The sequence below is a fragment of the Rhinolophus sinicus genome, linkage group LG01, assembly GCF_036562045.2.
Source record: "Rhinolophus sinicus isolate RSC01 linkage group LG01, ASM3656204v1, whole genome shotgun sequence".
In the NCBI taxonomy this organism is placed as follows: Eukaryota; Metazoa; Chordata; class Mammalia; order Chiroptera; family Rhinolophidae; genus Rhinolophus; species Rhinolophus sinicus.
In genome coordinates, this window is record NC_133751.1 from 43,957,833 (window position 1) to 43,976,958 (window position 19,126).

The window sequence follows — 19,126 nt, forward strand, 5'->3', positions numbered from 1 at the left end:
AGCAGAAGTCAAACACATCATGATATCATGAACACTTTGTCCACATTCGTGACAGGGGTCACAAGTGACTCCCACACCGTCTCCAGCCAAAAGAGTCTATACATGGTTGATCCATTCTCTCTCATTTGATTCTTCTCAAAGAGGCCATAGCGTTCAGCGATACATTTCTTTACCTCTACAACTGGGCAGCAAACAGAGCTATTCACTCAGTCTTCCAGACATCAAACCGGAGAAGAAAGATCTTTTACATCCCTGTTAGGAGGCATGGTTAAGAGACTATTCAGGAGTACTTGCTAGTTTCCCGAATGATACTAACATTTAAGGGATGGGGAGAGAAATAGGAACCCAACATGGAAGGAGCAGCTAGAGAGTGAGAAAGAGAACCAAGAGAGCGTTGTCCTGGAAGTCAAGGTTGTAAAGAAGTTTAGAAGGAAATGACCAATGGTACTGATATCAAATACAGTAAGCTGAGAGGTTAAGTAAGATGTGGATAGACAGGTAACTACTGGATATACCTAATGGGGAGTCATAGCACCCTTTTAAAAAAAAGCAATCTGTTATAGTGCAAATGTCAATTTGTTATTCTGACTCCTGCATGGACTGTGCATTCCTTGGAAGCAGAAATGGGTGGCTTGATGCCTGCGGTACTGGCACACAGAAAGCGCTTAATAACTGTTGTAGAATGAGCACCCGAATGAATTAATTAAAATAAGGTGCAGTAGTTCATTTCGGAAGACAGCATCCCAAAGACATTGAAAACTGCCCTTAATAAAAAATACCAATGTTTTCTAAATTAAATCACTAGGTCTAAAATTATCACCATACATTTGGCTTCTTCCTCCAAAGGCCCTGAAGCCCAAACAACTCAATTCCAATGGAGAACATGTAATTTGCCCTCTGCAAGGATAAAGTCACACACATTAGAAGCACTCCTAAATTTCTGTGCTTAGAGTGACCTTTTAAGTTGCTGCTGTGATGTCATTAGTGTTACAATTTTATGCAAGATTAGGTATGTAATTATGTGTTAAATAGTTCCTCTGGCTCCTACTTGCTGTGCAATAAAGCAGAGTACGTTAATAGTATTTCATATGTGTAGCTCAAGGCTACTGACACTAGAAAACTGCATCCCCTTTGCTCTTTCCTGCCTCATGTCCCACTCGTCCTTGCAGCTATCACCTCAAGGCCTTGGCACTGGAAGGAAGTGAAAAGTCACTGCACAGAGTACACTCATAGAGATGTTAATCTCCAGCCGAAGCTTCTAGAGACAGGGAGGGTCCTCACAAAGAATTCAACTTATTTGTTAGCGAGGATGTGGAGAAAAGGGGACCCTTGGGCATTGTTGGTAGGACTGAAAATTGATGCAGCTGCTATAGAAACCAACATGTAGATGCTTCAAAAAATTAAAAATAGGTATACCATACAACCCAGCAATTCCAATTATGGGTATTTATGTAAAGAAAATGAAAACCCTAATTTGAAAAGTTATATGCACCCTTATGTTCACTACAGTATTATTTACAATAGCCAAGATATGGAAGTAACCTAGGTGTCCATCAATAGATGAAGGGATAAAGAAGATGTGGGACATATATACACACGGAATATTACATAGCAATAAAAAAGAATGAAATCTTGCCATTTGTGACAATATGGATGGATCTTGAGGGTATTATGCTAAGTGAAATAAGTCAGACAGAAAAAGACAAATACCATATGATCTCACTTTATTGTGGAATCTGAAAATCAAAACAAAACAAAACACAAACAGACTCATAGAAACAGAGACCAAAGAGATGACTGCCAAAGTGGAGGCGGGTTGGGGAGATGGGTAAAAAGGGTGGAGGGGAATATAGTCAGTAATATTGTGATACGTTTGCATGGTGACAGCTGATTACTAGAATTAGTGAGCTGATCATACCGTAAGGTATAAAAATGCCAAATCACTATATTGTACACCAGAAACTATATATATATAATATACGTATATATTATATAACCAATATAATATTGTATGGCAACTAGACTTAAATTAAAACAAAAGAATTCAACTTAATGAAATCAGAACCTCAGTTTGTAGCACAACTTCTTACCTTGATTGCACAGCAGAATTCCCTGGGCAGCTTTCCATAAAAATACCAATGCCAGGGACCCACCCCCAGAGGTTCTCACTGGTCAGGCTTGAGATTCAGGCACCAGTATTTTTTAGAAGGTTCCCCAGACGATTCTAACGTGACTCCATGGTTCAGAGGCACTTTATGGTCCTCTTGCTCAGGATGGGTATTAGCCTAATGTGAACGAGGAAGTACTTCCTCACTGAGATTTTATTATCTCAATAGCTCAGAAAACTGTTTTTCCTCTATTAAGTACCACTGATCCATAGAGGGGAAAAAAAATCAATAGTTTCAATGTATAAGTACAAAACAACTTAATTGGAGAGTTGTTTTTGTTTGTTTGTTTGTTTGTTTGTTTTTTAACAAAAAGATAAAATCCAATCCATTTGCTTTTAAAATTAATAACAGAGGAAAAGAAATAAACTAATGTTTAGTATGTGCCTATTATGTGCCTTAATCTACTTTAGGTACTTTTGCATCTGCAATTTCATTTATCTTCCAAGCGACCCAGAAAGGCAAGTGTTTGTATTCCCATTTTTACAATGGAGAAAACTAAGACACAGAAATGTTACACTGACTTATCCATGGTCACATTGGTAGGTGGTGATGCCGGGAGACAAACAGGCCCTCCTGTTCTTCTTTTCATTAGCCTATCCTATCCTCTCTAAAGAAAACCTTATTGAATGATAATTCAGCAAGCAATAGAAACTTTCTGTCCAAGTCCATGAATGAGACCAAGAGAGCAGGACAATCAGAAGGGAAGAGATAATGAGGAAGGGCGTAAAAAGAAAGAGCAACATCCAAGCTAAGGGAAAGATTAGGAAGGAGACACTGGCTGCAGGCAGCAGTAGTGAGCCACACGCAGGGGGCCAGTGTCGGTACCAGTGGTCAGGCTTTCCAACAGACACTTACATGGTCAAAGCAGCAAACACACCCGTGTGTCACTGTGTGTCCTGTGCTATGCCACAGAGCTGCATAAGACACAGCCCTGGCCTGGAATGTACACAGCTTCGCAGAGCAGGCAGATTTGCACACAACCAGAATAAACTGTTCCCTGCTTTAAGAGAGGTGAGTACCAAGAATTGGGAGCAGAGCTGGAAGCTGCTCATGTGGACCAGAGAAGGCTTCACAGAAGAGGTGACATCTGACGTGGCCTTGGAAACAGGAATTCATTCACTGGCAGGGAAGGGAGGCAGAGGAAGCACATGAACTGAGTCAGAGAGGTAGAAACCCCCAGTGTGTTCGTGAGAAAGGAAAAGGATCCTTTTGTAAATTCCTCAGACAAAGAAATTGTTACTCTCACTGACTCCCTGCTTTCATTCAAGGGTAAGATTCCATCTTTTAGGGCTTCTTCTATGGTTTTCAGACCATACTCAACTGCATATCTCTGTGTCTCTGCCTCATTCACCCCAGTTCCTAAGTCATTTTTTAAATTAAGTTTATTGGGGTGACAATGGTTAGTAAAATTACATAGATTTCAAGTGTGCATTTCTATAATACATCATTTATCTATCACATTGTGTGTTCACCACCAAGAGTCAGTTCTCCTTCCATCACCTTATATTTAACCCCCTTTACCCTCTTCTACCATCCTCCTCCCCTCTCTGGTAACCACTAAACTGTTGTCTGTGACTATGAGTTTTTTGTTTGTTTGTTTGTTTGTCTTGTTCTTTTGTTTCTTTCAGTTTTATATACCACATATCAGTAAGGTCCTATAGTTCTTGACTTTTTCTGTCTCACTTATCTCACTTAGCATAATAATCTCAAGATCCATCCATGCAGTCGCAAATGACAGTATTTCATCTTTTCTTATGGCTGAGTAATGGTCCATTGTATACGAGTACCACTTCTTTATCCAATCATCTATTGAAGGATACTTTGGTTGTTTCTGTGTTTTGGCCACTGTGAATAATGCTGCAATGAACATAGGGGTACATATATCTTTGCAGATAAAGGCTTTCAGATTTTTTGGGTAGATACCCAGGAGAGGGATTGCTGGGTCATATGGTAATTCTATTCTTAATTTTTTGAGGAACCTCCACACTGCCTTCCATAGCAGCTGTACCAATTAACATCCCACCAACAGTGATTGAGGGTTCCTTTTCCTCCACAGCCTCTCCAACACTTGTTATTATTTGTCTTGTTGACAATCGCCTTTCTAACAGGTGTGAGGTGATATCAGTTTTGTAATGGACTCAGACCCAGGTTTCCTCCACTTGCCCACAGTCCTGTACGGCCACTAACACAGCTTTGTTTCATGCTAAGATTCCAAGTTACAAAATTTTATAAAGTGCTTTTTTTGTTGTTTCTGTATCACTTTCCTAATCACAATTCAAGTGAAATGTTCCTTGTCTTACAAAGTGAGCGGAGTTGAGGTAATTATGTAAGGAGTTCAGGAGGGCTGCCTTTGAGCTGAGAAGGCCGCCAAACCAACTACATTAACATATTCTCAGTGTTTCTTTGAAGTCTGTAAATTGTTTTCAACCTCCACAGAACCTTTACACTGTTGTCCTTAAAGCAGCTACTCCTTCCCTTTTAATTAGCAACGAACTCAGCAGGTTTTAAATAACAGTTTGTCTTTATGAAAGAAAAATGGGGTAAAGAAACTTAAATCCACTTATTGGAAAGCTAAGAAATCAATAAGTCCAACAAACTTTAGACAGTTAATTAAAATAAATATATCTTTCATCTCCCCCTTTCTGTATCATCTTAAAACAACGGATCAAGGGTGCAACACTACAATAATGAAATGCAGTCTGAAAAGTATCTTCAGTATATTGAAATCACAACAGCTCCTTTCACTTTGAATGATTTCAAAGCATTTATAATATGTATGGTGTGTCTTTTAAGTGCTGGCTAATAATCAGCAACAAAACAGGATCTCGGTAATTTATTGCTTTACCTTGACTGAAACTGTACCATTTTTCTTGTTCTACTCCACATCCCCAACTCTTTCAGGGGTGACTAAAGTGAACAGAAAATTCCACCAGAGTCAATGTTGAAATAATTTCCTGAAAGTTTAAGCCAATCCTCATTCTCATGAAGTAGTTCATTCAACTTACATTAAAATCATTCTTGTTTCGTGAAGGCTGACTGGTTTTAATAGTTACAGATTTAATCTCTATTCTATTTGATATGTTTTTAAATTAAATGTATTGGGATAATATTGGTTAGTAACATTATATAATTTTCAGGTATACAAAATTATAATTCTACATCTGTGTATTCTGTTGTACGCTCATCATCTGAAGTTTATTTTCCTTCCATCACCATATATTTGACCCCCTTTACCCTCTTCCTCCACCCTTACCCCCTACCATTCTGGGGGTAACTATTGTACCTATGAGTTTGTTTTGTTTGTTTGTTACTTTTTGTTTTATATTCCACATATAGGTGAAATCATACAGAACTGCCCTATAATCCAGCAATTCCTTTTCTGGGTATTTGCGTGAAAAATATGAAATCCTTTATTCCTAAAGATATATGTACCCCTATGCTCATTGCAGCATTATTTACAATAGCCAAGACATAGAAACAGCCTAAGTGCCCTTCGATCAATGATTGAATAAAGATGTGGTACACACACACACACACACACACACACACACACACACACAAAATAGAATACTACTCAGCCATAAAAAAGATGAAATATTGCCATTTGCACAACATGGATGGATCTTGAGAGTATTATGCTTTTTGATATATTTTAAAGATGTCCAAAAAGCAACATAATAACTTTAAATATCCCAGATCCAGTCATTGAAAGAGGTAGCAGATTCACCTTCTAAATCTTTCTAAAACTGTCCAGGGTACCCATCAGATGTATTTATTCATTCCTGCCATTTATCCTAGGAGACCAAGGGTAGAAGTATGACTTTTTGCATCCATACTGGTTACCAAATCCCTGCTTCTTTCCATGGCCTTGGTTTCTTCTATCTCTGATGCTGACAGAAGGGTTATAGAAGGAGCTCTATTCCCGGAAAACCAGTACACGATGACTTACAATATACTTGAATTCATTCTTCAGTTTACTGAATCACAAAATTTTGGAGCTGAGGGACATCTTAGACGCTACCTGTTTCAAACTCTTCATGCTACAATTTAAAAATAATCAAGCCCTTGAAAAGTTAAGTGACATTCTCAAGGCCACACAGCTAGTTAGTGACAAAATTGAGCCTACAACCAACCACTCACTCTGAGCCCCTGCTGCTCAGTGTTGTCTGCAGATCAGCAATATCAGCTTCACCCAGAAGCTTACTAGAAATGCAGAATCCTGGGCCCACCCCAGACCCACTGAATCAGAATCTACAGTGTAGCAAAATCCCCAGGAAATGCATATGCACATTACAGTTTGGAAATCACTGGACTAGACCATAATGTGCCTTTCTCCGGAAAGCACAAGAGGTTGAAGCAAGGAGACATTGGTTTGAAGCATGATTTCACCTTTGCTAAATGTGACAAATATCCCGATCTCCTGGAAGCATCATCTGTAATCTGGAAATAATAGCATTATCTGCCTTGCGGAGTTTTCATAATATGAGCATAACACAGATAGATACATGTACATTTCATGGCATACATAGAAAATATATGCAATGTGCTTAGCATCTAGGAGCTAATACAGTATATAAAGCTGATAGTATATCCATCCTCATGCTTACCATTAATTAATATCGTGCTCAACCAAAAGAAAAGCCAAAATTAATAATGAAACCATATCACCTTCCTTCCTTCCTTTCCTTTCTTTGTTCTATTTGTTAAATATCACTTTAACTTTTATATGTGATTTAAGATTTCTATGATATTTCATGTTTCTAACTCCCTAGAAGATGATTGTTATGTAGAAAATAAATAGTATGGCTGATTATTGTTAGTGCTGTGCTTGGAGATGAAAGAACTTATCCCTCAGCCAAGTCATAACCAAAAGAACACAAGAGTCCTCTAATAACTTGACTCTGAAGTCTAAGCCTGGCCTCTAGGAGCCAGTGAGTACTTGCTGCCACTGCTGTGATGATTTTCTCAGAGGCCCAACTGCAATGGAATGAACCCACAGTTTTGGCAACAGTAGAGCTCAGTTAAAACATGATGTTCTGTCCCCCAAAATGTCACATTTGTCAGCTTCAAGGAAAACAGTTTGAAGAGGGAAGGAGAAATATAATTTTAGTATCCAAATCTGAACCAAATTTTAGAAAAATATAGTGTACTACAAAGTGTGAAGCCATACCAAAATTATATGTTTGAAGGAAGAATTTTGGAGGGAATACGATGCTAACCTCAATTAGAAAACTGTGTTGCTCTGAGGCGGTGGCTTCCAACCCCAGTGGTGTAATAAAACTATCTAGGAAGCTTTAAAAACACTGAATGCAAATTTCTGAGGGAGGTTCTCATGCTTCAGTGTTTTTTAAAAGATTCCCAGTTGATTTTAATGTGCGACCAATATTGAGAACCGCTGTCCGCTGGCAACAGAAACCTGGTCTGATTGAAAGGTCAATCCACTGAAAGCTATTGGTTGCTGTTGATACAGAGTTCCCAGAATTTAAAGTAATGGACTGAACTTCAGTGTGTTACCTTTTCTAGGTCTTTTCATCATTCCTCCAGGACTTCCACCATCAGGAAAGGAGCCCCTGGACCAACATCCTCTAAGATGTTTATATGGACCAGTGGCCGGACCTCTTCATCTTACAGACACGATGAGAAAAGGTAACTGATTACACTGACAGAATGCTCACTGGAAAGCATTAGGCAACCAAGCTTTACGTTTTGCAAGTATTAATGTGGGCTAGGCTCTACATTGAGAGAATGGGATTCCAGATATTTTGGCCTTCCTCCTTCTTGCACTTTCCACGCTCACACCCACCACATAGCTTTGCAATGACTTACGTTGTAAGAAATGCCCTTCACACACGCGCACACATATCCACTCGTCACTTAGATAATTCCATCTCTGCCTTCAGATATCCGTTCAATCAGAGCCTCCCACCATTTTCTTAACTAGCACAGACTATTTTACTCTCCCTTGAATTTCCAACACCTACCGGTGTGCCTGGATCATAGTAAGTGCTCAGTAAATACTGAACTGGAATGATGAAAATTGCATTGCAAGGCACTGGATCTATGGCAAGGAAGGAAAGCAGAAATTATGACAGGATAAAAAGAAGGTGGACAAGTCAATGGAGCCCTCAAATTTCTTGGATGAATAGCCTGTGGTAGGGGGAAAATGGGGGAATGAGAAGAAAAATTAAAGGGCAAAGGCAGTGTTAATAAAAGACAAAATGACCACCACACAATTCACTCCAGCCCTCCCACATGGGTTAGAGAGTAAATGCATTCATAATATTCCCTGGCCATTTTTAAATTTTCGTTTTCTTCTGCATCTCTTTATTTCTCATTGACCTTGTACTATTACTTGGGTTTGGTAAACCTAAGTTTTAAACAAAGCTGCCTATAGCAGCATATTTCAACGTAAGTACAGCTCACCTGACTGCAGAATCTGATAGAAATCAGGTTCTGGGCACAAGAAGAATGACCGAAGGGAAGTTTACTTGAATATAGTTTTGGTAGCCGGCAATTTTATTTTTCTTTTTAAAATCTGTGTTTCCCTACAGATAAAAGCCTTTGCAAATTTCTGAAAGTAAAATTGTTCTACACAATAATTAAATATTACAGCAAAAATTTGGAAGCAACTTTAATATTCACAATAGAAAATTTGTTAAATAAATCATGGAATGTAATATATCACTTAGCATTTTTAAATGTTTTGTCATAATATTAATTTAAAAAAGGTTGAAAATTGCATAAAAACTATGACTGCAGCCATAAATATATATATATATATATATATATATATATATATATAATATATAATATATATATATATATATGAAAAAGCATGGAAGAAATAGCATGTTTTTCACTTCTCCAATTCACAAGTGCCTTGTAATGTATTATATTAATTATGAGAAAAAATAATGATAGGATGTTTAAGTAAAATTACAGCCCAAAAGGCAACTAGTGTTTGAACAAAGGTCAAAAAGAACTCCCAATACTCATCATGACCCAATCAGATCAAGCAAAAATTTACCATCTTTGTTTATCTCTAGGTTTTCAATGCTTTTTCTCAATGCCTACTTAACTCATTTTTCATTTGTTTTCAAGCCAACTATGTTGATCATCTTTCAACAAGACCTTTACTATAAGACTAAACTTTCATGTGTCATTTCAAAATTCTATACTTTGGATACAATTTCTTCATTTCCTTAAAAACAAAACAAACTACAAAAAAAAAAAGCACACAAGTCCACTGCCAGTGATGATGCCAGTGATGATGCAGAGATTTTGTTGTCCCCCTGCCCCCTCAGGAATATTGTGATTGTCAGTGGCCAGCCTTCCTGAGATTTTGAAGGCTTCATCAGAGTAAATGATATATTTGTTTCATCTTCTATTTATTCTCATCAAATAATTTAATTAAATACATTTTACTCTCTCTATATATTGTTTTACAAACAAAAGGATTAATGTTTAGAAGAAAATACTGTGTATTACATGTTTTTCATCAACAGTTCGCTTTCAATGTATAAGATAGGGATTATTATGCCTATCTTATAAGAAGCTGAGGCTCAAAGATTTTAAATAACTTCCAAGGGTCCAATAACTAGCCAGTAATTTAAATGAGGGTTTGAATCCAAGGTCATACTCTCTCCCCTACATCCTTATGGCTTACGTAACATCAAATGTAAGAAATTTGGAGAAGCTGTGAACAGCAAAGCCCACAAGGGGAAAATTGTGTATAAGAGTTAAAACATGTATATTAAAGGAGATAATAAACATGTGAATATGATATATTGGCAATATCTGTGGAGTTGACAAGGAGAGAATAATTAGCTTCACATTATGCACCAATATGATTTTTATGAAACTCTTAAATTACTGCTTTCATTTTTTTTATTTTTAAAGTACGATTTCAGTAACTATGAGACTTAAAATAACTAAAATGTTGACTATAAATGAATCATTTTCACAGGCTTTATTTATGGGATGGGGATGCCAAATATTACGAAATCAATCTGCATGGCTTTGGCCGGACAAAGTCAAAGACAAATGGAAAAACATTAGCCAACAAATACAGCAATGGAATCTGCCACTAAGCCAGTATCCTTAGTTTCATTTGTCTGTACTTCTTTTTTTTTTTTTTTTAAGTTTATTGTGGTGACAATTGTTAGTAAAGTTACATAGATTTCAGGTGTACAATTCTGTAATACATCACCTATTTATATCACATTGTGTGTTCACCATCCAGAGTCATTTCTCTTTCCATCACCATATATTTGACCCCCTTTACCCTCATCTATGACTACCCACCCCCCTTACCCTCTGGCAACCACTAAACTATCGTCTGTGTCTATGAGGTTTTATTACATTGTTTGTCTTGTTGTTTTGTTGCTTTCAGTTTTATATCCCACATATCAGTGAAATCATATGGTTCTCGACTTTTTCTGTCTGATTTTTCACTTAGCATAATAATCTCAAGATCCATCCATATTGTTGCAAATGGCATTATTTCATCTTTTCTTATGGCAGAATAGTATTCCATTGTGCATATATACCACCTCTTCTTTATCCAGTCATCTATTGAAGGACATTTTGGTTGTTCCCATGTCTTGGCCACTGTAAATAAAGCTGCAATGAACATCGGAGCACATGTGTCTTTATGGATAAATGTTTTCAGATTTTTTGGGTAGATACCCAGGAGAGGGGTTGCTGGATCATATGGTAATTCTATTCTTAATTTTTTGAGGAACCTCCACACTGCCTTCCATAGCGGCTACACCAGTCTGCATTCCCACCAACAGTGTATGAGGGTTTCTTTTTCTCCAAAGCATCTCCAACACTTGTTATTATTTGTCTTGTTGATGATAGCCATTCTAACTGGTGTAAGGCAATATCTCATTGTGGTTTTTATTTGCATTTCTCTGCTGATTAGTGAGGTTGAGCATCTTTTCATATGTCAATTGGCCATCTGTATGTCCTCTTTGGAGAAATGTCTATTCAGGTCCTCTGCCCATATTTTAATTGGATTGTTTGTTTTTTTGTTGTTGTGGAGTTGTATGAGTTCCTTATATATTTTGTACCTCTTTCTTAACCACATCTTCATCTGCACTGCCTATGCACAGACTCTTGTAGAGTAATATTCAGATCTTAACTAACTTTGAACAGTATCCACTCCTCCTCTTAAGATGCTCTTGGTGGCAGTAGTCATGGTGATAATGAAGGTGATGATGGCTGATAATGAATCTAGATAATCAAAGTCCTCAAGCTAATTATTAAGAAATAAATTAACTAGATTATCTGACAGCACTGTCCAGAACTGCTGATAATTGTTCCACTCTCAGTTCCTTCTCATCCTGCCATCCTGGCCTCTGTGTGTCCGGTTTTTCCAGCTGTGTTCCTACAACAATCCCAGAGGCCAGGCAGCCAAAAATCCTTGGTTCCCCTCCACACTGCCTCTCCAATACCAGTGTCCAACTTGTCAGGATATTAGCTTCCCTGGGTTGTTCAAGAGGTGGAATATGAGGAAATAGCTTACACATAAGTGCAGCAACTAAGTGACAGGGAAAGTCCACTGAAAATTCTGAAACCAAGTTCTTTATAGATCAAAGGAAGTTGAAGTCAATCTAAAAAATTTTTTATTATTTTAATTCAAAGCCAGTTCTTTTTCTGATCATCTGCTTTATGCAAAACACTTATTTCTATCCTTATCCTCCCTTCCACATACACAGCAATATGAAGGAATACTTTTTCTTCTCCAAAGAAATTTCTTGGTTAGGTGAGCTTACATTAATCCCTAAATTGCAGATAACAAAATAAAACAGCAGCAACAATAACTAATTTAGAATTCAAAAAAGAAAGAGGTTATCAGCTAAGGACATTACAACTGAGTGTTTACCAAATATGCCTTGGATTCTTTTATTAAATATGAATTGATATAAAGGCATGTTTGTCAACTGTTAACATATAAAGAATGGTGATATAATAAATATCTGCATACCCTTCATTAAGCTTAAAAAATGAAACAATCAGAATTTTTGAAGGCTTGAGGATGCTTCTCTAATAGCATCCTCCTTTCTATCCCGGCTCCCATCCCGAGATAACAACCATCCTAAATTTTGTGTTTATTATTCCCTTGCTTTTCTTCATGGGTTTGTCACATTTGAATCTTTAAACAGTATGTTGTTTACTTCTGAATGTTTGAAGACTTTGTGTAAATGGAATCATACCATATGAATTGTTCTGCAACTCACTTTTTTAAACCAAACACTATCTTCCTATGATTTATATGTGAGTAGCTGTAGCTCGTTTCTCTCTTGTAGTATGCCATTATATGAATGTACAGTTGTGTAGTCACCCAGTCTCCAGCCAACAGACATTTCTGTTATTTCCAGTTCCTTTTGTACCAACAGTGCTGCTATAATACTTCTTGTTGATATCTCCTTGTACATGTACAAACACTTCTTAGGATATACCGTGTTTCCCCGAAAATAAGACCTAGCCAGACAATCAGCTCTAATGCATCTTTTGGAGAAAAAATTAATATAAGAGCCAGTATTAGATTAGATTAGATTAGATTATTTTATATTAAAGACTGGGTCTTATAGTAAAATAAGACTGGGGCTTATATTAATTTTTGCTCCAAAAGATGCATTAGAGCTGATTGTCTGACTAGGTCTTATTTTCGGGGAAATACGGTATACCTAACTCGGGAATGGTTGGTTCCAAAATGCACACAGTTTCCACTTCACCAGGAAATGCCTTTGCTTTCCAGAGCACTGAAGATGTGATTCCACTGCTCTATAGCCTTGCCTAGAGTTTTCTGATTTTTAATTTTCATCAGCACAGAGGGGATTGTGCTTTCGATTCCCATTTCTCAATTAGTAATAAGATCAAGCCTATTTCTCCAGTTCATTTCTGTCAAGTATCTGTTAAAAAATGTGGCCCATTTTTCTACTGGATTGTTTTTGTCTTTTTCTTATTGATTTGTAGGAATTCTTTATAAAAGCCTATATTAACCCTTTGTCTGTTTATTGTATACAAATAGCTTCTTCCAGTTTGTTATTTGTGTTTCCATTTTCTTTGTGATGCATTTTCATGAACATATGTTCTTAATTTTAAGAAGGTAGCCATTCTTTGAATATTTTGACATCCCTTCGACTCCAAGTTCAAAAGTATATGTTCCTGTAGCATTTTCTTAATATTTTGTAGGTTTTCTTTCACAATTAAATTGTAATCATCTGAAGTTGACTTTTGGGTGTGTTGTGAAGTAGGCATCCAAATGGTTTTTTTGTCTATATGGGTAACCAGTTGTTCCAGCACCTTTCATTGGATAGTTTATCCTTTCCCCAATGATGTAAATGCACGGACATATCACAATAGGCTTCTGTACATGCATGGATATGCTTCTGGATCTCTAGTCTGCTTCACTGGTCAAGTTTAGCTACTACCTCAAACAAACACTATACTTGAACTTCTATGCTTTAGCATTATAAAACACCTTGATATCTGATAGGACAAGTCTCCCACCTTGTTCTTTTGTAATCAGTAGCATGTTCACTATCCATAATATTTGCACTTCCATATAAATTTTAGAATCAGCTTTTCAAGTCACACCTATCTCATTTCAAAAAAAAAAAAAATTATTGAAAATTTTTATTGGAACTTTATAAAATCTATTAATTAATTGTGGTAAATTTGTATCACGTCACCAAGTCTTTCTTTGAATGAGTATGGTTAATCTCTACATTGATTTAAGTCTTTCCTAATATCTCCCAATAAAGTCTTTCCTAATATCTCCAAAAAGAAGTTGCACGTAGTTCATTAGATTTATTCCTAAGTACTTTCTTTTTGTGAATGTTCAAATTACATTTTCTATTTTTGTAGGTATATGGAAAGACAAATGATATATCAACTTTTGTTTCAACAATGCTAAATTTTCTTATTAATTCTAATAATTTATCTGTAGATCTTTTGTGTTTTCGTCATAATTATATCATCGGTGAATAATACATTTTTGTTTCTCCTATATCAGTAAATATACCATTCATTTGTTTTGTTTTTCTTGCCTCATTATATTAGTTAATAAATCATGAATAAATAAGTAATAGTAAACATCTTTGTTTTATTCCTATTCATAAAGTGAATTCTTTAAACATTTCCCCATTAAGTATAAAGTTTACCATAGACATTCCTTCTATACAATTTATCATATTAAGAATGTTTCTATTTATAATTTGCTAAGAATTTTTATCATGAATGGATGTTCAATTTTATCAAGTATGTTTCTCTACATATATTATATTACCATATGATGGTAACCCTTTAATATCTTATGTAATATATTACATTAATAGATAATCGAATGATGACCAATACTGTATTTATGGGATTGCCCCAACTTGATCATACATTTTCACTTTTACATGTAGCTAGATTCAGTGAGCTAACTTGTTTTGTAAATCTTTGCATTTATGTTTATGAGTGAAATTGGTCTGTAGTTTTCCTTTTTGTGTTATCTGATTTTGTTTTGGTGTCTAAATTTGCTAAGTACATAAATAGGTTGGATAGCAGTCCATCTTTTTCCATACACTGGAAGGACTGTATAATAACTGTAGAACTCACCTATCAATATCAGTCTGGTGTTTCTATTATGGTGATATTTTTTAGTTTATGGTTCGATTTCTAATGATTTAGACCTCTTTAGATTTTCTAGTTATTTCTGAATCCATTTCAGTAAGCTATATAAGAATTTACTACATATTTCAGTTATGTGTCAAAGTTTTCAAATGTCTTGGTATAAAGTTGTTTTTAATGTCCTCTATTATCTTTCTAATCTATTCTGTATCTGCACGTATGGTATTTTAATTCTTGATTTTTATTGGGCCTTCTCTATTTTTTCTTGATCAGTCTTGTCAGAGGTTTATCTATTTCTTTAGTCTTTTCAAAATATTAACCTCTGAATTCATTGATTGCTTAATATATCTTCTATTTCATTTATTTTTGCTCATGTTTCTTATTTTCTTCCTAATATCTTCTTTTAATATCTTCCATTAATCCTTTTATAACTTCCTAAGTTGGATGCCTAACACATTAACTTTCAGACTTTCTTCTTATCTAATATAAACATTTAAGTTTATATATTTCAATCTATATACAGCTGTAGTTGCATGCCACTAGTTGTTCTGTAGTGACTTTCTTATCATTAAGTTCTAAATACACCCTAATTTATGTTTTATTCTATAGTCCATGAGTTTTTTGTAACTACATTTTTATTTCCATAGATAGTCATTCTAGTTATTTTTTGTTATTTATTTTCTACCATTGTTGCACTAGAGCCAAGTAATGTGGTCAATATAAAGATAATACTTTTCAAATGCTCTGTAGATATAAGGATAGCCCAACTTACTGAATAATTCCCATAATTTTCTGTTTTCTTCCGTATTTTTCCTAAAGTTTTCATGAACTTTAACATGCTAATAGATCAGGTAAAAATAAATAAGAACTAGAAATTATGATATCACTGGGGAATTGTGTGATCTAATAAGTTAAAGGCAAGACTATAAAGAATTAACTCCTACTTTTGTTTGTATAATTTCACTCTCACCGATAGTCTTATCCATAAAATACTATTACAAGACTTCCTGGGACGCCGTGAGGATTAATAAGTTGACAATTAATAACATTAGGTTCATGTACAAAACCCCTCATGTTAATGATAATTTTAAGTGTGACTGTCATTTGTTCCCAAACTCAAAAGCACATTCCCGCAATGGAATGTACACTTTAAAAGATTGAAAACAGAATAACAATTAAACTAATCAAACAGGACCATATAAATATATACCTACTAGCTCAAGGAAAAACCATGAAATCTGAAACTAATAGAAGATGAGAATATACATATGGGAAGCACATCTCAAAAACATGGAAGGCTTTGGTGGACAGAAGGCAGACCAATGGCTGTTTTAATCAATGCCACTCCCAGCTCTGCCATATGCGATAACAGATTGAGAGTTCCGGGGGCAGAAATATGTAGCAACTCTGCTTGTTTCTGCTCAGCTGGCACTTAGCAATTCACTGCCCCACAGATTTCACCCTCACAGGATCTAACAGAAGCCACTTTTCCTTGAAGTCTGGAAATTAGAGCTCTTAGTGCCTGAAAAGCTTGAAGATTTTCCACAAAGAGTACTAAATTTGTTGATGGTAGAGTCCAGTGGGCAGTGATTGGAAGACAGAAGCCAGAAGCTGTTCCAGTCATTATTTCCTGATTTATTTGGTTTCAATTGATCATTTAGCCTCCTTGTGTTGGCTACCTCACAATCTAAGTGTATTGTAGCCACTTCTAGCCCACATAAAAGGAACATATTTTGTGTTCCTTTTAAATGCAAGAGACTTAGCTTACAAAAATGAATGTAGTCTGGCTCTAACTCTTGAACAGCTCCCTATTCACTGGGCCAGAGAGACATAAATATAGATATTCAGTACATGAAACATTATGTATAAGTTTCTGAAGCACTCTCTGCCAAGTAATTTCAGATATGTATAATTTTCACTGCTATTCACATATTCCCTATTTCTCTTTTCTATACCCTCTCAGTGCCCCTCCAGCCCCAACCTCTCTATAGCTTTAGGACCCTTTGCAGACTTGTCTTCCTGCTCTCTCTCTACTCTAGCGCTCTAGCTGTCTTATGTTTCACTGACTACCTAGACAGTCTCATTCAAATCTATAGTGTTATATGTTACTTCTAGACACAACTGATGTCCAGAACTGATGTTCGTCTCCTCTGTAACTGCTTTTTTTCCAACCCCTTTATCTAATGCCTGAAATCCTGGGAGAGTTTCAGAATGCTGATTCTTTGCCTCCAGATGTAAACCTTTCTAAACAACCAACCAACCAACCATACTAACATGAGTGATCTTTCTAAAGTACAAATCTAAACACGGCATTTAAATTCTTGCTTAAATTCTTTTAATGGCTCCTCTAACTTCAGAAGACACACAAGATCTTTTATCTCTGGCCCCTGCCTACCAGTATCTAACCAGCTCACTGTCTATCATCCCCCACCCTACCAGATCCTGGAATCAAACCACACTCAACTACTCAGATTTTCTCACATTCTATGTGGATACTCTTCCCTTCTCAATTGTTTGCTCACCAGAGACTCAGTTCAGTCTGTCACAGGACCCTGACCCATCTGCCCTTCAACCAAGTTATGGCCTCCAACTGGCAGCTCTCTAAACCACCTTCATGCCAATTAATAATCATTGCCCTGGGTCCATTTATCTACCACCAGTTCTTCATGGAATGCCTAATACAGTGCTAGTCAACATGCCAAAAAATCCATTGCCAGTCAGTCATTTTGATGAATTTATCAAATATAGCTATTTACCAAAAACTCTATGATCACTGTAACCCTACATAAATCTATGGGTTAGCAGAGACTGAAAGGTTTCAGGGGGCCCATGTTTGGGCCTTCTGACTCTCCTCCTCTGTCTCTCAGTCTCCACGGCCATTGTCCCTCTATCTCTCTGTCCCTCTGTCTTTCCCTCCCTGTGTCCCAGACACACTCTGCCTCTAGTCTTCCCTTCTCTCTGTCCCCTGGTCTGCACCCCCTCCCCTCAGCCACCCCTACTGCTTTCTCTGTTCTTTTATTTCCCCTTCTCTCTGCCCCTGACTCACTCCCACCCCCACCACCCCAGCAGGTCAGACTGTTCATTATATTGTTTCTCCTCAACTTTCCCCCAGCAGAGTCCCACGATTTTTACCCAGATTCCTCCTGTTGCAACAATAGGACCAGAGCAGAGACAAATTAAGTATTTTGTAAAATGATGTTATAAAGACAAAATAAAACTTCTTGAATCTAAAAAGCTGTTAAAAATTCCCATCCAAAATCAATTACCATAATCTTATGAATGGTTAAAAGAAACAAATTTTGGTTAATTGATAAAGCTGACCAAAGTAGTTGTAATGTGAAATTTTCCACGATAATCTTAATGATGCTTAAATGTTAGCAAAAGAGCAAATGACTTTTAAAAAGATTTGAAAAAAATCAATATAAACTGAAAGGCTCCCATATGAAATGCTAAAGGTTTCTTATATCTATTAGCAGACTATAGTTACACACACATTCAAGAAAGATATATCTATGAATATATTCATAAGAATATATTTATAAAACTAAGCCTCCCTAGGAAACTTAGCTTTTTAGAAAAATTAAGCAGATCTTGCTAAAAAGCTCTGCTAAAAAGAATGTATTCGTAAGAAGAATATACTTTATAATTGAATGTATTTTTAAAATAGCACCTTAAAATATTTATAAGGAAAGTGTATTCATACTCATTTACTATACTTAAAAATGATATTCCTTAAAATAAGTCTTTGTTAAATCTGTAAATGTGATGAAGTGGGCAAATTATTCATTTAGCAAAGTGATTCTTCAAAGGATTGGTGAATTGGCTCATTTTGGTGCATTATCCATTCAGTAACTGATCCTTTGGTAAATCAGCCCCCAGTGTATTGACCTGCTTCCCTCTTGTACTCCTCTCTAATCAGTCTCACTGCAACGAATCGTAAGGATTAGTGTCTCACCCTCCCTCAGGACATGTCTTATTCCCTTCATATTCCCAGAACTTAGCACAGTGTATTTCATCCTCCAAAGATTAAAAAAAAAACATTGAAAATGAATAAACAAATGAATTAGTAAATGACTTTTACTCTGCCTTAACCTGAATACTTTTCTCCCTGAAGGCTAAATATCAAGGGAATATGAATATAAATGGGTGAAGGACAAGGAGAAAAATCTTTCTTGTACATTTCACTTTTTATATCCATGTTTGTATATACATAGCCTCATAAATAATTTGCTTATGAACTATCGATCAAATACCAAAGTTTAAGAAGCTATCCAAATATGGAGCTTGAAATAAAATTATTTGCATTGACTATTATTTGGGGTAAAAATGAA

At 36.1% G+C, this 19,126-nt stretch overlaps 1 protein-coding gene across 5 annotated transcripts in view; it reads left to right on the plus strand.

The window, feature by feature from the left end:
- KCNMB2 (potassium calcium-activated channel subfamily M regulatory beta subunit 2) overlaps positions 1 to 19,126 on the plus strand; it is a 225,851-nt gene that overhangs the window by 186,702 nt on the left and 20,023 nt on the right. For all 5 annotated transcript variants that reach the window (XM_074328155.1, XM_074328166.1, XM_074328157.1 and 2 more), the window contains one exon: positions 7,692 to 7,814. In XM_074328155.1, coding sequence (XP_074184256.1) covers positions 7,692 to 7,814 — 123 coding nt within the window. The remainder of the gene's footprint in view (positions 1 to 7,691; positions 7,815 to 19,126) is intronic.